General features: G+C 43.5%; 1 protein-coding gene across 1 annotated transcript in view; it reads right to left on the reverse strand.

Annotated features, from left to right (window-relative positions):
* LOC147748878 (lactoperoxidase-like) overlaps positions 1–22260 on the reverse strand; it is a 1319638-nt gene that overhangs the window by 1267129 nt on the left and 30249 nt on the right. Inside the window, exon 3 of the mRNA XM_086964410.1 lies at positions 18817–18913. Coding sequence (XP_086820536.1) covers positions 18817–18913 — 97 coding nt within the window. The remainder of the gene's footprint in view (positions 1–18816; positions 18914–22260) is intronic.

The following is a 22260-nucleotide window of genomic DNA, read 5'->3' on the forward strand; positions in this document are numbered from 1 at the left end:
CCATAGCTCTGTAGGTGAAAATTTAGAAATTAAAAAAGCGGGGGAGGTGAATTCCTTGACTATTCTGAAAATTTCTTTGCTAATATTAGCTGCAGATTCGATTCTTTTGGAGAAGTGAGATTTTTTCTCTATGACAATAGCCTTATGATACCCTTTGATAAGTTCCTTATATATCTCTTTTGTTGGGACATCGTAGCTTTTGCGCCACGCTCTTTCGGCTTTCTTACAGAGCCTTCTGCTCTCATGGAGAACAGGGGTGAACCAAGGTGCCGAAGTACGCAAATTTCTTTTAGACCGGATAGAGAGAGGCGCTATCTCGTCAAGACGCTGTGTGAGCCATGACTGAAAAAGAACTAAATCGCTAGCCAGCTCACCTGTGAGCTGGCAAGAGTGCATAGCAAAAGATTGCTCCAGCATGTCAGCCGTGACACGATGATAGGAACAAGACTGCGCTGTAGACTGCGAGCCTGAGCCAAAAGTGTCCGCTTTAGAAATGCGCAGAATGTCAAAATTCAGTAAATAATGATCAGACCAAGTCAGGGGTAGGGGAAGGGAAGAAATAATGGGAATTGAAGAAAAAAATTGATAGAGGATATGGCCTTTATTTATGAGTAGCTGAGAGAATATAAGGAGACAAACCAAATGTACTAGTCACGTCCTGAAGTTTCATGGTATCAATTGCGTCTGCAGTATCCATATGGATGTTGAAATCCCCTAAAAGTAGACAGCGCTTAAATTTCATGATTAATGGGGAGATGGCGGTATGAAGTTCATCATAAAAGGAACCAGAGTGGCCAGGTGGTCTGTAAAGCAATAAACCAGCACACAAGTGATGAGGGGAAAAAGACAGACAAAAACCAAGTGACTCCACCCCAGGGATATCCTCAGTGATGACAACTGAACAGGAGTAGCGCCTATCCACCACAATAGCGACTCCCCCTCCCCTACCTATAGCTCGGTCTTTCCTCACCATATAATAATTTAGAGGAAGAGCATTAGATATATCCGGGCTCGAAGAGTCGCTGAGCCAGGTCTCTGTCAGAAAGAGGCACGCAGGTTTAAACTCGGTTATTAGGTTAAAAAGATCTAGGGCATATTTACCCAGCGACCGTGTATTTAGTAGCATACAGGAGTAGTTATTTTGATGGTTTCCCATGATCGTCACCAAATCGGAGGGGTCAGCGGAGCACGCAATGTCCTTACTAGCGGATATGTTATGAAGAGTCCAGCCGCAACTTGCGCAGCGTGAAACATCCTTGGGGTCATTAGGGAGCATGAGACAATCGCATCCCATATATTCCCTTAAGCTTTTAAAAAATTTGGGATCATATCTATGCATGATGCCTGGTGTTATGACTAAAGATCCATCTGTAGGGCCAGGCCCTGGCGCCTCTGGGACGCGGACGGGCGCAGACAGGCTTACCTTTGGCACACCTTCAGCGCGCATTAGGCGCGCCCGCTGAACTCGTCCGCTGCACGTCCTCAGAGGCATTCAAATTAAATAGGGAGGAAGGTGAGTCAGAGGGCGCTAAAGACTAGCGTGCTGACCTTAGTTACCCCCAAGATGGCGGCCGCGCTGCAAGCAGTGTGAAAACCAGAGTGCAGAGTCAGGTAGGGCTACAAAACACCCGCTGTAGTGTCAGCGCACCAAGATATTGAGGCAGTAGCTTTTAGTTACACACTGTTCCCCAAAGTAAAAATGTTAACAGTAGTTTCCAATCACACTACACATTAAAAACAATTCCAGCTCGCAAGCATTTTAAACTAATTGGCTCGCGTGTTCCCGGCTGAGCCTCAGGAACAGATCTGAAAGCAGCGCTTTGAAACCAGGTGTTTTATGGTCAGAGGGCGCTAAAGACTAGCGTGCTGACCTTAGTTACCCCCAACATGGCGGCGCGCTGTAAGCAGCGTGAAAACCAGAGTGCAGCGTCAGGTAGGGCTACAAAACACTCGCTGTAGTGTCAGCGCACCAAGAGATTAAGGCAGTAGCTTTTAGTTACACACTGTCCCCCAAAGTAAAAATGTTAACAGTAGTTTCCAATCACACTGTCACAAAACACATAAAAAACAATTCCAGCTCGCAAGCGTTTTAAACTAATTGGTGCGCATGTTCCCGGCTGAGCCTCAGGATTAGTAAAGGTTCACTCAGCATGCGTTCTGTAATGTTCAGGAAGCAGGGGGGGAGCCTTTACAGGTGGTAAAATGTAGTCAAACTCATTATGTCTTGTGGCATATGAATGTGATGGGCCCTTGCATGGCGGCAGTATGTTTATGTGAGTGCAAGTGATCTGGTTGATTGGGCTCATGGCTGGCAGTATGGAAGTCTTGTGTGTGGTGAGTGAATGGCGTGTGAATGGACCATAAAGTGGTTGGTGCCTTGAAGTGGCTTTACGGCTCCCCTTCAGAAGGCTTGGCTTCAATATTTATATACTTTGTGCTTTGAAGCCAGTGTTTCTGGAGGTGATAAAATCAACCAGTGTAAGTGGTGGATTAGCTTTATCAAATTAGTGTTAGAGATATATTTGTGGCGGTTTAATGGCCGTTTTAAATACTTTTTTTGTCAATGTGGGTAGCAGGGGACTTTGTGTCCTAGCTCAGTCATCACCCAGGCAAACCTTCACACTTTTGAATAGTAGACAAGGAGGGAAGTTCAAAGGTGAATGACTTGCATGGCAATCACTGTTTTTTTTTACCCAACATCCCCTGAAAACCTCAAATTTAGCTGAAAGAAATTACTATGTGAGAAAGTTGTGGGATCACCGAGCTGACACAAATTCACTACCACCCAGTATTCCACCAGGTCTCCCGATAAAAATGGTGCCTCACTCATGTGGGTGGCCCAAGTACCCACGACAGGTAAGGGCCCAAAACATATTGAGGAGACATCAAAATTGCCTATCACAAAACGACCCGGTTTTGCAAGGGGGTCACCTGGGTTTTTGGCCCCATGCACGGAGGCCAGCTAGGAAAACCTACCAAACCCACACATTTCTGAAAACTAGACACCCGGGGGATTTTCAGGGAGGTATAGCTTGCGTGGGGATTTTCAGGGAGGTATAGCTGGCATGGATCCCCAATGTTTTCTCACCCCGAATCCACTGCAAACCTCAGATTTAGCTTGAGAAAAATCACTTTTCCAAACATTTTTGCATGGGATCACCGTGCCCGCACAAATGTCCCACCACCCAGCATTTCCCTTGTTCTCCCGAGTAAAATGATACCTCACTTGTGTGGGTGGGGAAGTGCCTGTGACAGGGAAGAGTCCAAAGCATAGGAATTAAGGGTATAGTACAAAGAATTCTAAGCGCTACATTTTTTAAAAATACGTTTTTAGACAATTCTGTATTGGACACCCACACAAATGAGGTATCATTTTACTCGGAAGACTGAGGGGAACGCTATTTCCACTCAAAAATATGTGGAAAATGTTTTTCAGCTAATTTTGTGGTTTACAGGGGATTCTGGGTAGGGAAACGTTGGGGTATCCACGCAAGCGAAAACTCATCGGACTCCCAAGGGTATCTAGTTTTCAAAAATGTGTGGGTTTGGTAGATTTCCCTTGATGGCCGCGAGCCCGGGGCCATAAAACCAGGTGCTCCCCTCTGCAAAACCTGGTTGTTTTGTGATAGGTATTTTTGAAGTCTCTACAACAAGATTGGGGCCATTTCCTGTTGCAGCCACTTTACCTACCAACATGAGTGGGGTACCATTTTCATTGGGAGACCTGGGTAAATGCTGGGTGGTAGGAAATTTGTCAGCACAGTGATCCCACCACTTTCCACACAAAAATCTGTGGAAAACGATATTTTTTCAGCTTTATTTTTGCAGGGGATTCTAGAAAACGTTGGGGGAAACACACATGCCATACCTCCCTAGAATTCCCCAGGTCTCTAGTTTTTAGAAATGTGTTGGTTTGGTAGGTTTTCCTAGCTGGCGGCTGAGCACGGGGCCAAAAACCCAGGTGACCCCCCGTGCATAACAAGGTCGTTTTGTGATAGGCAATTTTGGTGTCTCCTCAATATGTTTTGGGCCCTTGCCTGTCGCAGGTACTTGGCCCACCCATACAAGTGAGGCACCATTTTTATCAGGAGACCTGAGGGAAAGCTGGGTGGTAGGAAATGTCGTCCGCCTGGTGATCTCACCACTTTCCCACACAAAAATGTGCGGAAAAAGTGATTTTTGTTCAGCAAATTTGAGGTTTGCAGGAGATTCTGGGTAAGAAAACGCTGGGGGATCCACCCAAGCCATACCTCGCTGGACACCCCCGGGTCTCTAGTTTTCAGAAATGTGTGGTTTTGGTATGTTTCCCAAGATGGTCACCGAGTCCAGGGCCAAAAACCCAGGTGGCCCCCCCTTGCAAAACCAGGTTGTTTTGCGATAGGTAATTCTGATGTCTCCTCAAGACGTTTTAGGCCCTTGTCTGTCGCGGGTGCTTGACCCACCCACGAGAGTGAGGTACCATTTTTATCGGGAGACCTGGGGGAACACAGGGTGGTAGGAAATTTGTGGATCCATGCAGATTCCAGAACTTTCCCACACAGAAGTTTGAGAAAAGAGATTTTTTTCAGCTAAATTTGAGGCTTGCAGGGGATTCTGGGTAGGAGAACGGGGGACCCACGCAAGCCATACCTCAATGGACTCCCTCGGTGTATAGTTTTCAAAAAGGTGTGGGTTTGGTAGATTTTCCAAGATGGCAGTCGAGCCCGGGGCCAAAATCTCAGGTGTTCCCCCTTGCAAAGCCAGGTTGTTTTGTGATTGGTAATTTTGAAGTCTCCTCAATACGTTTTAGGCACTTGCCTGTCGCAGGTGCTTGACCCACCCACACAAGTGAGGTATAATTTTTCTTGGAAGACTTCGGGGAATGCGGGGTGGGTGGAATTTTGTAGATCAATGTAGATTCCAGAACTTTCCACAACAGAAATGGGCAAAAAATGTGCTTTTTTGGACAAATGTTGAGGCTTGCATGGGGTTCTGAGTAACAGAACCTGGTGAGAGCCAGACAAGTCTCCCCATCCTGGATTTCTCTGGGTGTCTAGTTTTCAAAAATATATAGGCTTGCTAGGTTTCCCTAGGTGCCGGCAGAGCTAGGGTTAAAAATCTACAGCTAGGCACTTTGCAAACAAAAGGTCAGTTTTCACTGTGAAAATGAGGTGTGTTCACATTGTGTTTTGGGCTGTTTCCTGTCACAGGAACTAGGCCTACTCACACAAGTGAGGTACCATTTTTCTCGTAAGACATTGTAGAACACAGGGTGGGTGCAATTTTGTGGATCCATGCCGATTCCAGAACTTTCCACCACAGAAATGTGAGGAAAATGTAGTTGATTTGACACATTTTGAGGTTTGCAAGGGATTCTGGGTAACAGAACCTGGTGAGAGGCAGACAAGTCAGCCCATCATGGATTTCCCTGGGTGTCTAGTTTTAAGAAATGTATAGGTTTCCTAGGTTTCCCTAGGTGCCGGCAGAGCTAGAGTTCAAAACCTACAGCTAGGCACTTAGCAAAAAAAAGGGTCAGTTTTCACTGTGAAAATGAGGTGTGTCCACAATGCGTTTTGGCCCATTGTCTGTCACGGGCACTAGGCCTACCCACACAAGTGAGGTACCATTTTTCTCGGAAGACTTTGGGGAATGCGGGGTGAGTTGAATTTTGTCGATCCATGCAGATTACAGAACTTTCCACCACAGAAATGTGAGGAAAATGTGGTTTTTTTGACAAATTTTGAGGTTTGCAAGGGATTCTGGATAACAGAACCTGTTGAAAGTCAGGCAAGTCACTCCATCATGGATTTCCATGGGTGTCTAGTTTTCAAAAATGTATACGTTTGCTAGGTTTCCCTAGGTGTCGGCAGAGCTAAGGGTAAAAATCAACAGCTAGGCACTTTGCAAAAAAAGGGTCAGCTTTAACTGTAAAAATAAAGTGTGTCCATGTTGCGTTTTGAGCCGGTCATGGGCACTAGGCCTACCCACAAAAGTGAGGCACCATTGTTATCGGGAAACTTAGGGTGACGGAGAATTGTAGAGCAACTGTTATTACGTATTGGCGTTTGATGTATTTCTGCCTTTCAAATGAAAGACAGTATGTAAAAAATGAAGTCACTATGAAAATTTACCTATAATTCTCATGCAAGTATGGGTGCTCACAATTTCAGAAATGTGCAAATATCTGCTGTTTCTAAACTCTATATTTTGTTCCAATTTCAGAAATACATAGGTGTCTTTCATACCGATTTTTCCATGTATATATTTTCCCAAATTAATTGCTATATACCATTAAAAAAAACATTGCAAGACACTGCTCAGTTATTGGCTCTGGGTTCGTCAGGTTCTTAGTGAACCTACAAGTCCTATATATCCCTACAACCTGAACGGTCCTGCAGAAGTAATGGTATATTGCTGTCAAATAGCTGTCATAATTAGAAGAAGTTACAAGTGAAAACGTTGGCACCATTGGCTGTTTTTTTCAACTAATTTTCAATTGTTCCTATATTCAAGTGTTGGATTCTATAAAGAAACCTTGAAGGGTCTACACAAATGACCCCCTGCTGACTTCAAAATGTTGTCTACTTTTCCAAAATGTATAGCTTTCCAGGATCCATTATTGCTTTCATACCTATTTCTACTGTTAAGTGGAAGAATGTTGAAAGCACAAAAAAGTAGCAAAAATAAGCTATATACCAGTAAAATGCAAAAACGGTGTGAAAATTGTTGGTTTTCTGACAAAAGTCTGTCAGTCCCTAAAAGCTGGGAAAATGGCGATTTTAGTCCCACAAACCCTTTGTTGATACCATTTGCAGGGAGAAAACCAGACGCTTTCATTTGCGGCACTTTTTCCCATTTTTTCACAAACAAACTAAATTTTGCGTTTTTTGGGCTAATTTCTGGGTTAAAAAAGATTAGCCGTTTGAACAGCTTAATTCAGAATTTTAGATGCTAATAGAATATTTATTCTACAGTATGGGACGGTCTGAAGGATTTTACCGTATTACTGGATCAACGGAGCTTGCTGAGAGGATGGGACTCTAACCCCCAGAGGCACCCACGCCAGGAGGCGCACTCAAGCTGCGTCACCCCAGCGTCACTCCCGCTGCATTGAGGCCCTTAAGACCAGCACAGGGCCCCTGCAGCGGGGATGCTCTGAAGGATTTTACTGTATTACTGGATCACCTGAGCTTGCTGAGAGGAGGGGACTCTAACCCCCAGAGGTATCCACGCCAGGAGGCGCTCTCTAGCTGCGTCACTCCCGCGTCACTCCTGCTGCGTAGAGGCCCTTAAGACCAGCACAGGGCCCCCGCAGTGCAGGACGCGCGCGTGCGTGCCCGGGCATCGCGCGCTGCTCGGAGGCCATCAGCGGCTGGGCTGGGCCACGCCCCTGTGATCTCACCATCAAGTTGGACATCTGCTGTTAAACAAGGTACTCAATTGATTCAGCACATTTTGAGGATCCGTCAGCAATCAAACAATAGTTACCTGACAGAATGAGTAAGCGTAAGGCCACAGGTTTACTGGTTGGGAGGACGTGGGGACTATGGATGCATTTCTGACCAGAGCAGATTTGGTTCTGACTCATCAAATCCAGTTTACAGAAAGAAGACTTTCTCTGGATACCTTTGCAGCCCAAAAAAGGTAATCGATGGGAGGTTTAGTCATGGCCAAATCCCCCAGGGGAGTGCTGCAACTTGTGGCCCATTCATGCGCTGCCACCCTAGGCCCAAGTACTAATGGGGAAATAGCTGATCTCCCAGCCATATCGTCAGTGGCATCTGAGATGACTGAGATGACTACAGCTGTACAGACAAATATCACCAGTTCTGCCCAATATCCTGTGGGGGGGACAGGATCTTGATTTCTCAAACACCTCATCTATATTGACTATGGAGACATCGGCTCCCATCACAGTTCACAATGCAATCTGCCGTGGTGAGGTTATCACCAGATCTAAAAGGGTCACCAGGGAAAGTGCGATAAGCCTATCAAAACCTTTGGCAACAGGCAGTGAAGAGCCGTCTGCAAAGCGCACAAGGGGAGGTGTCTCACAAAGGCAGAAACAAATATCCAGATCTAAGCAGCAAGCAAATAGGCATCCGAGAAACTGGTTTCAGAATCCGACAGACAACTGGCACAGAGTCAAATTCCTAATAGTGGTGATCACATCCTGGTGGACCTTGGGGTTGACCCTGATCAATGGAAATGACTGGAGACTCTTATGGCTGTTCTTTTGGGACCTCTTCTATTCAAATTAGGGTCACTTGAAGGAAAACTGTTGCAACTCCTGAATCTTAGTAGCATATCAGCTAACCAAGGGGCATGTAGATGTTCATGTGTAGTCCATGGGGCAACAGAAGTTCCCAAGGTTCCAGGCACATCTGCAGTGAACGAGAGTGTGGGGAGAAAAAATGGGGAAGGGGATCACACAACAGGGAAAGATGCTAGGGGCAATAGGGTCCCTCATGTACATCCTGAAGTAATTAGACCTGATGTGAGCTCTATTAACAGGGGGCTGAGGGAATCTAGGACAGGAACTGCAGGTAATTACATAACACAGCAGGTGGACGCTGAAAGCATAGAAAGGGGAGACAACTCGCAACAGCAATCAAAAGAGATGTCCCGCTTAATGCGCAGAGTATCCCAGGTCAACCAGTTTTAGATTTGTCCCCAGCTAGCTGCTCATATACAGTTGTTTTGACCGTTATCCCAGCTTCTATAAATCAAAAAGAGGATCTACGACACAACTGATCAACAAGGTGGCGCATTGGATGTTTAGGCATGTAGGGTTTAACATCAGCGAACACTGACACATTGTGATGGCAAGGAGGGTGTCCTGGATTGGTAGAACCAGGAAAGTCTTTTCAGGGGACTGCGTGATTGTTACGCTCAGACACACAGACCTTGAGCGCAAGATTCTCTCCCAGAGCAGTGGGTTCTATCCAGTTGAAATAGAATCAGGGATCAAACCGCTCCCGCTTGGTTTCTTTTATAGACCATTGGCCAATTCCAGCCAACGATATTGTCATGTGGGTCAACAGGAGGGTGTAACCTGGTGGGCTAACTCAGTGCCGACAAATAACACCTTCGCTTCACTAAGAGACCTAAACGACATTGATTGACCACAACTGATGGAGGAAGTCTACAGAACCAGTGAAACCCCCCAGACCTAAATAGATATTAGGGGTAGGGGAGACAAGATCAACCCAGGGATAGCTGTAGCTCAAACCACTTGTGAGCACAAGGATTTAATTTGCCACATGGAAGGTTGTATAAGTAAGACAATCACCAGGACTTGTAGTTCCCAGATAACTGCCAGTACAGAAAGGCTCATTGGGAGAGAAATAAAAATAGTTTCCTGGAACAAAGGAGGCCTATCCACTTAAGAATGAGCAATGGCTTTTATATATAAGGGAATTTCAGATAATATGGTTGCAGGAAACATGGGAACCAGCAAACAATAATTTTTTCCTAGAGGGATACAAAACCTTCTGTTGCCCGGCACATAAAGCAGCTTCAGGGAGAGCGAGGGGAGGGCTTATTATAGTCATAGACCTTACACTACAAGGAAGATGGTCAGATCTGGCTTGGGACTCAGAAGTTGTCAGGGGCTCACATTTTTTATTAATGGTTATAGGTTACTTCTGACAAACTTTTATAATGCAACGTCACATGGACAGGGTTATGCCAGCCTGTATGAACTGAATATCAGACTGACCCAGGCACAGGGCGAGGGCAGATGGCGTTGCAGTTGGTTTTAGTGGGCGATTTCAATTGCCATTTGTGCCCAAATTTGAGGGTATCTCATGGAGACTGGTCGTCTTGTGTGCTCCGTGAAGGCTCATACATGGAACCAACAAAGGAGGGAAGGGAACTCAGCGGCTTATTAGATATGCATGCATTAAAACACATGATGTACCTAATTGTTGCCAAACAGTATGAAATGGTTCATCCCACTTTTAAGAGAAGAGGATGTGCCTCATTTATAGTGTACATCTTTGTTTCTGTATCACTTAAAAACTGTGTATCTAGTTGTAATATTGGGTACAGCGCCTTCAGTGATCATAACCCCTTGGCCTTGTTCCTTGTTGACGCATGCAGCTACCCAGTACCCCATAGAGTAGGGGGTTGGTCAGGCCCACGGATCAAGGCAGGAGGCTGGGATGGACACAGGCCAATGGCGAGGCCTTTTCTAGCTCTCTATTTAAAGGCAGCAAGCAGGTTATCCTGAAGTGTTTGGATCCCAAAGTGGAAGGGGTGGAATTAGTTGACACTTTCAGTATCGTGCAAATAGTTGATAGTTTGCTGAGAGCTTCAGTTCATGCGATCAAAATGGACACCCCAAGATGGTTTGACCCACAATGCTCACATGCGTTGAGAGTTGAAAGCCGCCTTAGTGATTTCACCAAGAGACAGGGACAGGGTGACTTCTTGTCGTAAAAAATATAAGTTAGCCATAAAGGGACGTAATGGCCAATTGCAACAGCAATCCTGGGAAAACTTGACAGAGGCAATGGTACTAAAGGACTCTGCTGTATTTTGGAGAGTCATAATCAAGCAATGTTTTCATGATGCTAATAAACCTGGGTGAAGCAATAACATTCTGCCGATGCAATGGCATGATCACTTCCAAGGGCTTTATAATCATCACCCAAGTTCGGACCAGACGCAGGAGCAGAACTCAGAGCAAAACATGCCTCCTCCTATATTTTCTTTGGGCGATGTTAAAACAGGAATTGAGGGTTTAACTAGGAATAAGGCCCCAGACCCAGATGGGATCCCACCGGACCTTTTTATAAGTAATGTGGATTTATGGGCGCCCCTCCTAACTAGGGTCATAAATGCAGCAGTGGACACAGTAATGCCAGCATCATGGTCCTCGGCTACGATCGTACCCATTTTTAAGAAAGGTAACAAGGACAGCCCTCGATGTTATCATCCGATTTCTCTCATCGATGTGTCGGCGAAGGTTTTAGGGCGGGTGGTTTTAAGTTGGCTGGCAGATTGGGCAGAGGAGCACCAAGTTATAACTGATGTCCAATTTGGTTTTAGACTAGGGAAATCTACCACAGATCATTGCCTTAATTTATATCTTATAACAGCCAAATATACAGTGGTCAAACCAGGAACAATGTATTTGGCATTTATGGACTTGACTGCGGCCTTTGACAGAGTAAACCATGAGAAACTATGGGTAATTATGGGCGTGCTCGGGATGGATCCGGGGCTCATTAAAATCTTAAAGTCCCTACATCTGAACACCACGGCTAGATACAATCAGGATGGAAAGATAACAGAATCCTTTAAGTGTTCTAGTGGGGTCAGACAGGGTTGCATATTAGCACCCTTTCCGTTCACCCTATATATAAATCGCCTTGACCATGCACTGAGCACTTTATAGGCAGATACCCCCAGGATAGGTACCCACAGGATTCCCATTCTGCTTTATGCAGATGACGCGGTGCTTCTCCCTTGTACCCCTAAAGGCCTGCAGCTCCTAATAGACTGTTTTGTGTCATTTATGGAGAACCTGGACATGTCACCCAAGGTTATGGAAGCCAGGTAGATCCTATAACTACAAAATTGGTTCTTATTCTTTAGGAAAGGTACAGTCCTTTTCATATCTGGGGATTTTATTTGATGGCCGATTAAATTCTAAATATTTATTAGCAGAAAAGTGCCGAGCTATGACCAAGTGTACTGGATCAATAATGAATTTTGCACACAGGTTAGGACGTTGGACCCCAGAGCAGATTTTAAAAATATATAGCTCCATGTGCTGTGCCAAAGTGCTTTACGGAAGTGAGGTATGGGGATTTATTGAGGCTAACAAACTGCAAATCGAAAAGAACATGTATCTCAGGCACCTGTTAAAAGTCCCCCACAGCACGCCAGCTTACATTATTCATGAAGAACTGGGTGTCAGACACATTACGAACATGATGGCATTTAAACCCCTAGTCTGTTAGGTAAAGATCTGGGCAAATGAGGAGGCGGCATTAAACAGGCTGGTTATACAAGACTGTCTTTCCCTTGATCATGGTCTCAAAATCCCTTGGCTAAGATATGTGAAGGAGTCCTTTGAGAAAATGGGATGTGCATATTTATTCACAAATCCTTCTAAAACGAGTATGCGGGATAAGGCCTTGGTCAAGGATCGGTTCTTTAAGTATTCCTTGACACTCCGTGAGGATAGAGAATTTGCCAAGCCGCCGGTGAGAGAAAATTTAGCAGTTAAGTCTACTGAGGGCCTTGAACCATACTTGTCCTTTCTAAGTAGTGCCCACTATAGATTTCTAATGACTCAGTGTAGGTTAAACCTTTTACATCATGTTCTAGTGGGTCTGGCAGCGTTCACATCGTCAATAGAAATGAAGGGGCCGTGTGGCTTCGACCACAAGTCTCCACAGGACACCCTTCATTTTGTTTTATTATGCCCATTTTATTCATATCCCAGAAGTCTTTTCTTGAACAATCTCCTAAAACAAGCCAGATTTAGACAAGCGCATGTGGCTCTGTTATTTTTTAAATTGGCCCCAGATTTGTTTACACTTTTTTGTATTACTAACTTTTTAAGGGCTGCATTTTGATTAAGGATCACAAGTAAGCACATAGACTTCCCGCTCGCCACTCTTTCATACTGTTTTAACAAAATTATTTGTAATTTTTAATCATGGCGTGCTATAGCCCTAAACAAAGTCTGAAGATGAATTCGATGGATGAGGGATATGAAATATGTGATGTGTAAACGCTTTATTTATCTGTTGAAGTTGCACTATGCAGAATTCATAGGGTTGAAATTTTATAATGCCCGTACCTGTAAGCTTTTTATTTTATATAGAGTATCTTTTATGGTATTTTTATATGCTGAATAAAGATTGTGGGGCATATTATCAAGCCTGTGCGCTAAAATTATCGCCGCTTTATCGGCCGAAAACGGCCGATAAAGCGGCGATAATGGGCTTGATAATATGCTCTGTGGAATTCCAATCGAAGCCCATGTTAGATGTCTTCACATCTAACATGTGCTTCGATTGGAATTCCATAGAGCATATTATCAAGCCCATTATCGCCGCTTTATCGGCCGTTTTCGGCCGATAAAGCGGCGATAATATTAGCGCACAGGCTTGATAATATGCCCCAGTATTATTATTAATTATTATTATTCTACAGTAAATATTTTTCTAGCACAAACATCAACTCACCATGTGTGCCTTAAGCTCATTAAACCTATCTCAGCCGCAACCATTTCTTCAAACAAAAGGAGAACCTTGCATGCCATGGAAAGAATGAAGAATGGAAGGAATATTGTTGTGTATATATATACATAAAATCGCAAAAAAATCTGCGAGTTCGCAGAAAAATCAGACATAATCAAAGCACCATGTCTGAACAATAATGATGATGTAATGGCATTCCTTGGCTTAACTGAATACTATTCTAAGTTCATACACAATTTCTCAGAAAAAACGTACCACATTCGACAGTTACTCAAAAATAAAGTAAAATTCAGCTGGCCTTGTTGTGCCAAAATGCATTTAACAACATAAAAAAATTGTAATGCACCTTTTCTGAAAGGTTTCGATCCGAAAGCTAAGATTTTAATCACAACTGATTCCGGCAATAAAGGGATTGGAGCGGTTCACAGAAACATTCAGAAAACATTGAATGGGTAGTAGCTTTTGTATCTCGATCACTGACTAGTGCTGAAGAAAGCTATTCAGTGATTGAGAGTGAAATGCTTGCATGCACATGGGCTCTCAAGTCAAGTCAAAGATAGCTTAATTCGATTTTACAATAAAATCATAAAAGCACATAAAAAGTTAAATATATCAAAAAGAGTACATACAGATAAACATAGTTCATACTGGAATTCCCATTAAGAGCAAATTTTAAAAACATCGATTCTGCACACCATGCTCACCAAAAAAACACTTCAATGGTGTAAAACACAGAGTCATTGACTTTCATGTAGGGTTACAATTGAACCATGGTGGATCTACGTCTAATTACAAATTTTAGGTACCTAGACACAGCAATAATAGTCATTTCATCAGGTAAAGTGATACATTTAAGTAGTGCAGGTCTACATTGTCTCAAGTTCCAAAGCTTAAGAAGAGGTAATAAATATCTCTTCCGCCCCCAATCATAAAATCTACAGAACAAGACACAATGAATAGAAGATTGGGTAGAGGAATCATCACAGGGGCAATTGGTTAGTTGTGATGACCAATGATTTGGATTAGGAAAAGTTAACATCCTGAAAAAGCTTCCAGTTCTTAGACGAGCTAAAAGCATTCTACTATAGCTTGTCTGATCAGGTGATAGGTAAAGCTGCAGGCTAGGACTCTGCAGTAAAAATTGGTGAAAAATAACAGAAGCCTTCTTTCCCTCTAAACACCAGCGTCGCTCTTCCAAAAAGGCAAGACAAGATTCCTTCAATGCTTTTCTGGAGATTAAAGACAATGATGAGGGTGAGTTATAAATTTCAGGGCGCCCTATGTTTATAAAGAATTCCTGTACATAGGAAAGCCACTGAATCTGTTTAGACCCCTCAAGTTTGATACAGTCCGCAATAATTGCCCTGTTAAAGACAGTTTCTGTGGAATTCCAAATCTTGTGCCATAGATTTATGATTTATGATTTTGATAGTCTCATTGCTTTCAATTTTCTGCTCACGACATATGATGATGATGATGATTAGATAAAAGTTTGAACCTACTCAGAGTCTGTGGTTATTTCATCTTGACAAATGTTATAAATGTTCTTGAGTGCCTAACTTTAAAACTCAACTCCCTGATCCAATGTGCTTAGGTTCCTAGTATCTACATTGCTAGGTTATAGATATAGGAATTAGAAATAATAATCTCAAAATATACTGATAGTAGAGTGTGAGTTACCTAAATAATGTTAAGGTGTGCGCTTAGAAATTATGGGCCCAGATGAGTATTAGTAAAATTTCCTAGCTGGGTGACCTGCGCGCTCTATCAGTACCAGTATTATTTCATTACAAGACAAGCTTTTCATGAGTGAGGGGTTAACCAAATGTGTCTTAACAGGACAATGGACAACCGTCTAAATCTGACACATTCAAATAGTTTCGTGAAAGGTACTGTATAACTCACAACTCTACTTCACGCTATCATGCAGAAGGAAATGGACTTGTTGAACGCTTCAACAGAGTAATAAAAGGCAACATACAACTATCCAGAAATAGCAAGCTCAATTGGGAAGAAGAGATATTTAAACTCATATGGGCATACAGAATCACACCCTGTTCAAGCACAAGTGAATCTCCATTTGTTCTCATGAGAAGTAGACAACCCATCAGCAAGGACATGGGATGGATGCTGCCAACATCAAAACAAATTGAATGGTCACCAGAAACAATATAGCGAAAGCACAAAGGTGTTATAAGGAATGGTACGATAATAGACATGGAGTGAAGGAACACTACTTCAAGTGTGGTGATTTCGTTAAAGTTTGTATGGAGAAAAAAATCAAAAAAGGAGAAAGTAAATTCACCACTCTTTGCATCTGCAAGTTGTATAACAATGCTGCCAAACTCAGCGATGGCAAAGTATGGCATATGAACAGATTAGCAAAGTGCACTGCAGATGTCAAACAATCTTTACACAATCAACAACATAATGACAGGTGTAGTAATGATTTATGGGTTAATTATGATGAACCAGAAAACGTACCCAGATCAATGAAATGGAACAATGAAATGTTTTGCAGAGATAATCACTCATATGTTGATGATGTTCCGTTTTCCTCTGAGCCTACTGATCCTTCCATGGCTGATCTTAGTGGTGAAATTATTTCACACTCAGAATCAGATGATGTAGTTGGTAGTCATGGCATCACTGGAAGATTTGGTAAACTCATTAACAAACCAAAAAAAACTCAATGACTTTGTATGTTATTAACACCTCACTTTTCTGTATTGTTTTAAGAGAGGAAGATGTGTTGTAATGAAAGTTGCTGGCGCGAAACATGCAACTGCGAAGACGTGCGACAACAACTGGCACGCGACTCACCTGCACGAGGACAGGTATTTTAATATGTGACCTATTCCCTGTTCTCGTTGGTTCCCTATGGTTCAATGGTTGTTTTTTGGGCAGTTTGACTTGGGGTGCATTTCTGCTTCGACGTGTTTGGGGCTGTTGCAATAAACTTAAAGCAGAAACCTACAAACCGCCTCAGCATTCGTATTACACAGGGGTGCCCTCGGATGACCTCTAGAGCTGCTGGCGTCTGTAGGGAGGCAGCGGTATCAGGTGTCATTGAGCGTCAAAGGGCAGCAGCCACGGGTCGACCAGGGACCGTAAATGCCAATGAGGTCAGGACTAGTGTGCAGCGGCTGTCTGGTACGAGACTGAGTTAGGGAGATTCACAGGTGTAGCCTATATTCGCAGTGCGTGGGACGGGGGAGCCATTACTGGCTAAGGGTAACCCAAGTAGGCGAAGTCGCAGCGATTTATTCTACCCAAGACACCCCCTCTCAGCAGCAATGCGGTGTACCTGGCCACGTGTGGGGCAATGAAGCAGGGTGTGGGCTCCTTGCTCAGGCAGGGGTTGAGATGAGGGAGGAGATTGGTGGTGTCACACTCCTTGGATTAATCATTTTAAGGTGCAGGGTGAAAGTGGAACTTGATTGGAAAATTAGACAAAAAGAAAAAATATGGCGCAGGAAACAGCAATATAATTGGAGATATACGGTAAAGCATACAGTTGTATCTGTGGGTGATTTGGTCAGGATAACATTACTTACAGGTGTGACAAAAACTACAAAGTATGTAAGTCCCAAAAGAGTTGTTAAACTGTTTAAGAATGCAGTCAAAGTAGAAGATGATCGGATTTGGAATTTGGTGAGTGGTGGTGTTTGCAAAATAAGGCTTGGAGACACAAAGGAGGGATACCACGAGTACCACAGAAATAGGACCTAATACAGGACTGAGAACAAACCAAGAGGCTGACGGTCCATCGGCGGTCAAAGGTGGGGTAGTTGGCACATGACACAGGAACATGAGTATCAGGCCCCAAAAAACGTTTACAAGATGATGTTATATTTTAAATCTAACAAAGTAGTTCCATAGGAGAATACGAATGGGGAAGCTCATATATAATTGAACTATAGATTTCATGAAAACACTTGTTTTAGTTAATATTTAGTTTGTTTCTCTATCTTTCTTCAGCTCATTTTTTAAATCAAAATATGTTATAGTTTGTATTCATATTTTTTTTATTTGTACCTCATCTGGGTTTAGGTGCTCTGTCTAAGTTGGTGCATGCATATAAGTTATAATGAGGACATTCATTTGGTGTAAAGGAGAAAAGTGTGGGGTGTTCAGGTATCCTGGTATACTTTTTTAAGTTTGATTTATTAAAGGAGAAAAAATAGGGGGGGAGGAGGAAGGGGGGTGAAGGAGAAGAGTTACAATAAGTGGATGGCAGAAATAAATAATATAATAACAATTTCATAAAACGTAAGCATTACTAGCATGAGGAATTATGAACATATCATGAGAATATAAAAACACTAAGAAAAAACACAGTGTAAAGAAATACCATAATTATATTAATTAATTAAGGAGAAGTAAAAGGTAATCATGGAGGTTTGCGAACTTCAACTGTATCAGGAGCAGGAGAGGGATGAAGAGGAGCAGATGAAGAGAGGTATGTTACCAAGGGGAGCCAAATCAGGTCACGTTTGATAATCCTGGTATACTTAGAATCTGCTGGAATGTGGGGTGTGAGAGGTTTCGTGGGTGGTAGTAATGAGTTGGAAACAAGGCTTCATGGTGGATGAGGCGTACATATGATATACTCGAATAACTCCATCTTCACATACAATATTGGCCAAGAGACTTCATCACACCCTCTTTCCCAGTTTCCCATTTTCCCAGCAACCCCTCACAAGGTATTTACAACAAGCGGCTGTGTTCAAAGATCCAACTGTCTACATTGTAACACATTGTACACATACTTTCTTGCTTAGCTTTCACAGCCTGTCTCACTTAGTGTTCATAACCACACACTCCGTCGTCATACCGCTTTCTCTCTGTGGATGAACCCTCCCTCTCAGTGTGCATCTACTCTCTCAGAAAAGCGGTGTGGTGATAACAGGCATGGTGACACTGATCAGGTATAACTACTCCATTTACCGGTAATCACTAGTTTGGAGTTTGAGGCCACACCAGAGAATATGACAGACTCACAATTAATTATTTGGCTGTTTATTACATGTTTCCACAACTTCTGGGCTTTTTTCTATTCACTTTATCCACCTGCTTCCGGATGCAGTCCTGCAATTAGAGAAATCTGGGCAAACAATACAAAGGCACATCTTTACCCTTGCCTGTCCCTTGAAGCACGGAAGGAGCAGACAATCACCCTCAAGACAATTAACAGCTTGTCCTCACCCTAAATACCCTCCCAGTTTACCGCCTGCCCCACACCACCAACCCGCATCAGCTCCATACTGATATTAACTCCCTGTTCAGAGCAGATGGTAATATTTGTATTACATTTTCCAGAATTGTGACAAACTTGTAATAAACGACAAAGTAATTCCATTTTTTGAAGATGATTCCCTATTTATTCTGGAAGCTTTAACTTGTGACTCCTGTTATCTCAACAAGGAGCTACCCGACAGGAACAGTTAAATTCGGGTCCTGGTACCATTAGGCATAGTTTACATGGCTTTGATCCCTTTGTGCATAGCCTCCATCACCCAATGTTTACTAACCATTTCTCCTATGGCAGCAACTGATGTCCCTTTGTCATCCCTTAATAAACTCAGCACATTCCTCTTTATGTGTTACTTACAGCTTGATTTTGTCATCAAAGTCTCGGTCGACCTGCTCAATAGCTTCTTGTGTAACTTTCATGATGATGTCATCATCAACGTCTCGCAGTTCACCATCTGCTCAAAAGAGATTTTGAGGTGTTAGAAATCAGAACAAAAGGAAGGTGCAGGTCTTAGACTGTACTCATCATGATGTATAGAACATGATCCTCCCACCTATGTGTACTCAAAAGTCCCTAGTTCCTGAGGTGTCTCCTCACAGCTTCCATTATCAGTGCTGTCTTAAGGTATTCTGAATCTATATGTGAAGTACATATTTTTTCACCAAACCCCATTAATTTAGCATGTGCGACCCATTCATCTAACTTTACCCAGAAGAGATCTAGCTCAATTTGTCTCCAAATAATAAACAATACTTTACAAATACAAGAAATAGTTCACATCAGCACTAACTTGATGCAAAAAATACCATAGTGGTTCATTTTGCTGGTGCAAATGGTGATGGCAAAAGTACTCGTGTTCGCAACCAATCAAATAGAAATATCCAATGATTTTAAGTCACTAGTGCAGAAGTATTTGGACTTAAACGTAAAATAAAAAGCAGTCCCTTGTTAGAAAATATTCAACAGTAAGATATTTATTTGCATTAAGAACTTCCGTTTGGTTTAATACATCCCTGAACCAACCCTGATTCAGAGTTTGTAAGAGTTTTCCATCTCCTTTCACAAAACCCTGTGTTCACAAGATAATATTGATTTATATATACACTACTGACTGCAGTAGGGCCTACCGCATCACCGGGAGAGGAATAACACTCGTTACAATGCATGCGTTTACAACGCATGACATTACAACGCAAGTCGTTACAACAATGTGTTGTTACATTGCATGCCATTCCAACGCAAGTCGTTACAATGACTTTTTGCAGGAGGGGCACTGGAGTTTGGAATCATATAATTTACTATTTCAACTAATCCAACACCTTCTGCCCCCTACAGCAAGTCGTTGTAACAACTTGCTTTGTAATGGCATGCGATGTAAGAACGCAACGTTGTAACGACTTGCGTTGTAAAGTCATTACGATGTAATGCCTGTTTTGTAATGGATGTTTTCCCCGGGAGAGACGACCCCAGCCTGCGGTGAGCCGGATAGCTGCATTGCGGGCCGCGGCGCCTCACCAATTCGCCACTTGCTGATCCTAATAGTGGCATTTCTGGTCCTTCTAGCCGCAAACTGGGGATCGCCACCCACCACACCTTTCCTCTACACGTGCCCTCTGCAGTTCCGGGATCAGGTTATCTGGACAATGGTCTGACTGCTGGGACTTGACCAGGGTGATTAAACAATGACCTGAAAGACCGGGCTTGGATCAAGCTGAGTGGCCAATTACCTGAAAGACCGAGCTTTGATCAAACTGAGTGAACAATGATTTGTGTACCAAGCCGTGACCAGATCCCCATCTACAAACATTGTCTGGATCTGGGTATCAACTGCAAACACTGCCCTGATTGAACAATGAACTAACAGCCAAAAGACCAGAATAAAAAAGTATAAAAGGCTTGTAAGCTGCGGAGTAAAGCAGCCTCCTCTGTCTTGTTTCTAACGAGCTTGGGACTCTGTTCCATAGCCCGGGCTATTTGAATAAATCTGGGTTCCTCCTGCCTACGAAGGCTCTTGTGTCTCCTTTTACTACGTAGGAAGGGTATGGAAGACTTGGGCTGTTCCCTCGCCTCCGAGACCCAGTAAGTGGGTTATTCCGGTTCTTCAAATGGCACCTGAACAGGGACTCCACGAGCACGAAGGTCAGGCCCGGTGGATGTGAGGAGGTGCACGGAGAGACTCCGACGGAGGCTCCCTACCCGAGGGATTCTTGCAATCCGGTAAGCCAAACGACTCGCCCGCTGTTCCTCCCCACCCGGTCTGGGCCATATGACCGCGTTCTCGCTGGAATCCCCTAGCACATAATTTATGGAGCAGGACACAGCCCTACATCTGCAGAAGAGAACTACCCCTGTAAGGTAAGGGTGGACTGATCACCCACCAAGTCTGTATGATTCTGTTATTGACTTTTGCAAAAGTCAAGCTGTTATTGACTTTTGCAAAAGCCAAGCAAGCGAGGTGAGTTTTTTAGAACCTGCTGGTGTCTGTTATCTGTTTCTGTATGATTCTGCTGTTATTTATTTTTGCAAAAGCCAAGCAAGCGAGTTGAGTTTTAAAAACCCGCTGGTGTCTGTTATCTGTTTTCAAGCATGCCAGTCAGTAGTATGTGTATGCAGGACTCCCAGCTGGTGGCGGTTTGTCCGCTTCCTCCAGAAGTGACCCCTGGCTATACGATGTATGTTAAACATGGCCCTTCTGCCATAATGTTTTCCTCATTCTGGGTAAAATATACGAAACAAAGTAACTCGGAATTACAGTGGCCACTTTATGGCTCCTTTAATTCCCAAGTTCATGCCAACTTAGAGGAACGATTAATGAAAAGAAAAACGCACCATCTATGTTTAAATCTGTCCGATTTTGGAGGAAAGATATAGAGCAGAGAGCTAGAAAGTAGAAGGCTCAAGAAAAAAAACAGGAATGTATGTTAATGGCCGACCGCTCCAGAGAAAATGTACAAAATCAAATGACAAAATCGGTAGAAGTAGCTGATAGGGAGCATGGGGCTCGGGTACAAAAGTGTTATCTAGCTCATGAGGAGAAAGGAAAGGGCCACATGGAAGGGCGAGAAGAAGGTGATTCCTTGCTTGATACCATGCTAGAAAGTCCTCCTGCATATGCCCCAATGTACCCTGCCCTGACGCCTCACACCCCACATATCCCCCGCCACAGCCCACTCCTGCCCCCACTGCCCCTCCTACTGTTCTCCCTGTCACACCAACCCTCCCGATTTTTCCTATGACACCGACCACGCCCGCTAACCCTGTCTACGCTGCGGGAACGACAACAAGTCACCATATGCCCAACCCCTGCTACTTTACCCCTACACTCCCTTTTCCTACTTCCCCGTGGTCTACAGTTAAGTAGGATTTATACAAATTGTTTAATTCCCCCGACTGGCCTCCTTGCACTCTGCAGTCAGCTTTTCGTCTCTTCGAGAAAATGACCTACAGAGGCAACAGTGTGAATGTTGGATAAATAAAGGGAATATTTATTCCTTTAAAGAAATATGGTCCACCTTTTCCCAGTGGACGATTAGGGAACAGACCACCTGGGCTGAATACATGTGTACCCTGGTCATGCAAATATTTGAAAATGCGCTTATGCAGATACCCACCGGATTAACAGACCTTAGGTCACAAATAAAAAGAGGCGATGTTCAGGGAGAAGGGATGTTTGGTGCTATGTCTGCTTTAATGGCTTACCGTGATATGACCGCTTTCCCCAACACCCCTCTAGAAACAGCTATGCCAATGAGAGAGGCGGCCCCTGTCTTTGTTAATGCACCCACCGCTGCCCAAAATAAT

This window comes from Lissotriton vulgaris, chromosome 1_1 (genome assembly GCF_964263255.1).
Source record: "Lissotriton vulgaris chromosome 1_1, aLisVul1.2, whole genome shotgun sequence".
NCBI classification, from domain to species: Eukaryota; Metazoa; Chordata; class Amphibia; order Caudata; family Salamandridae; genus Lissotriton; species Lissotriton vulgaris.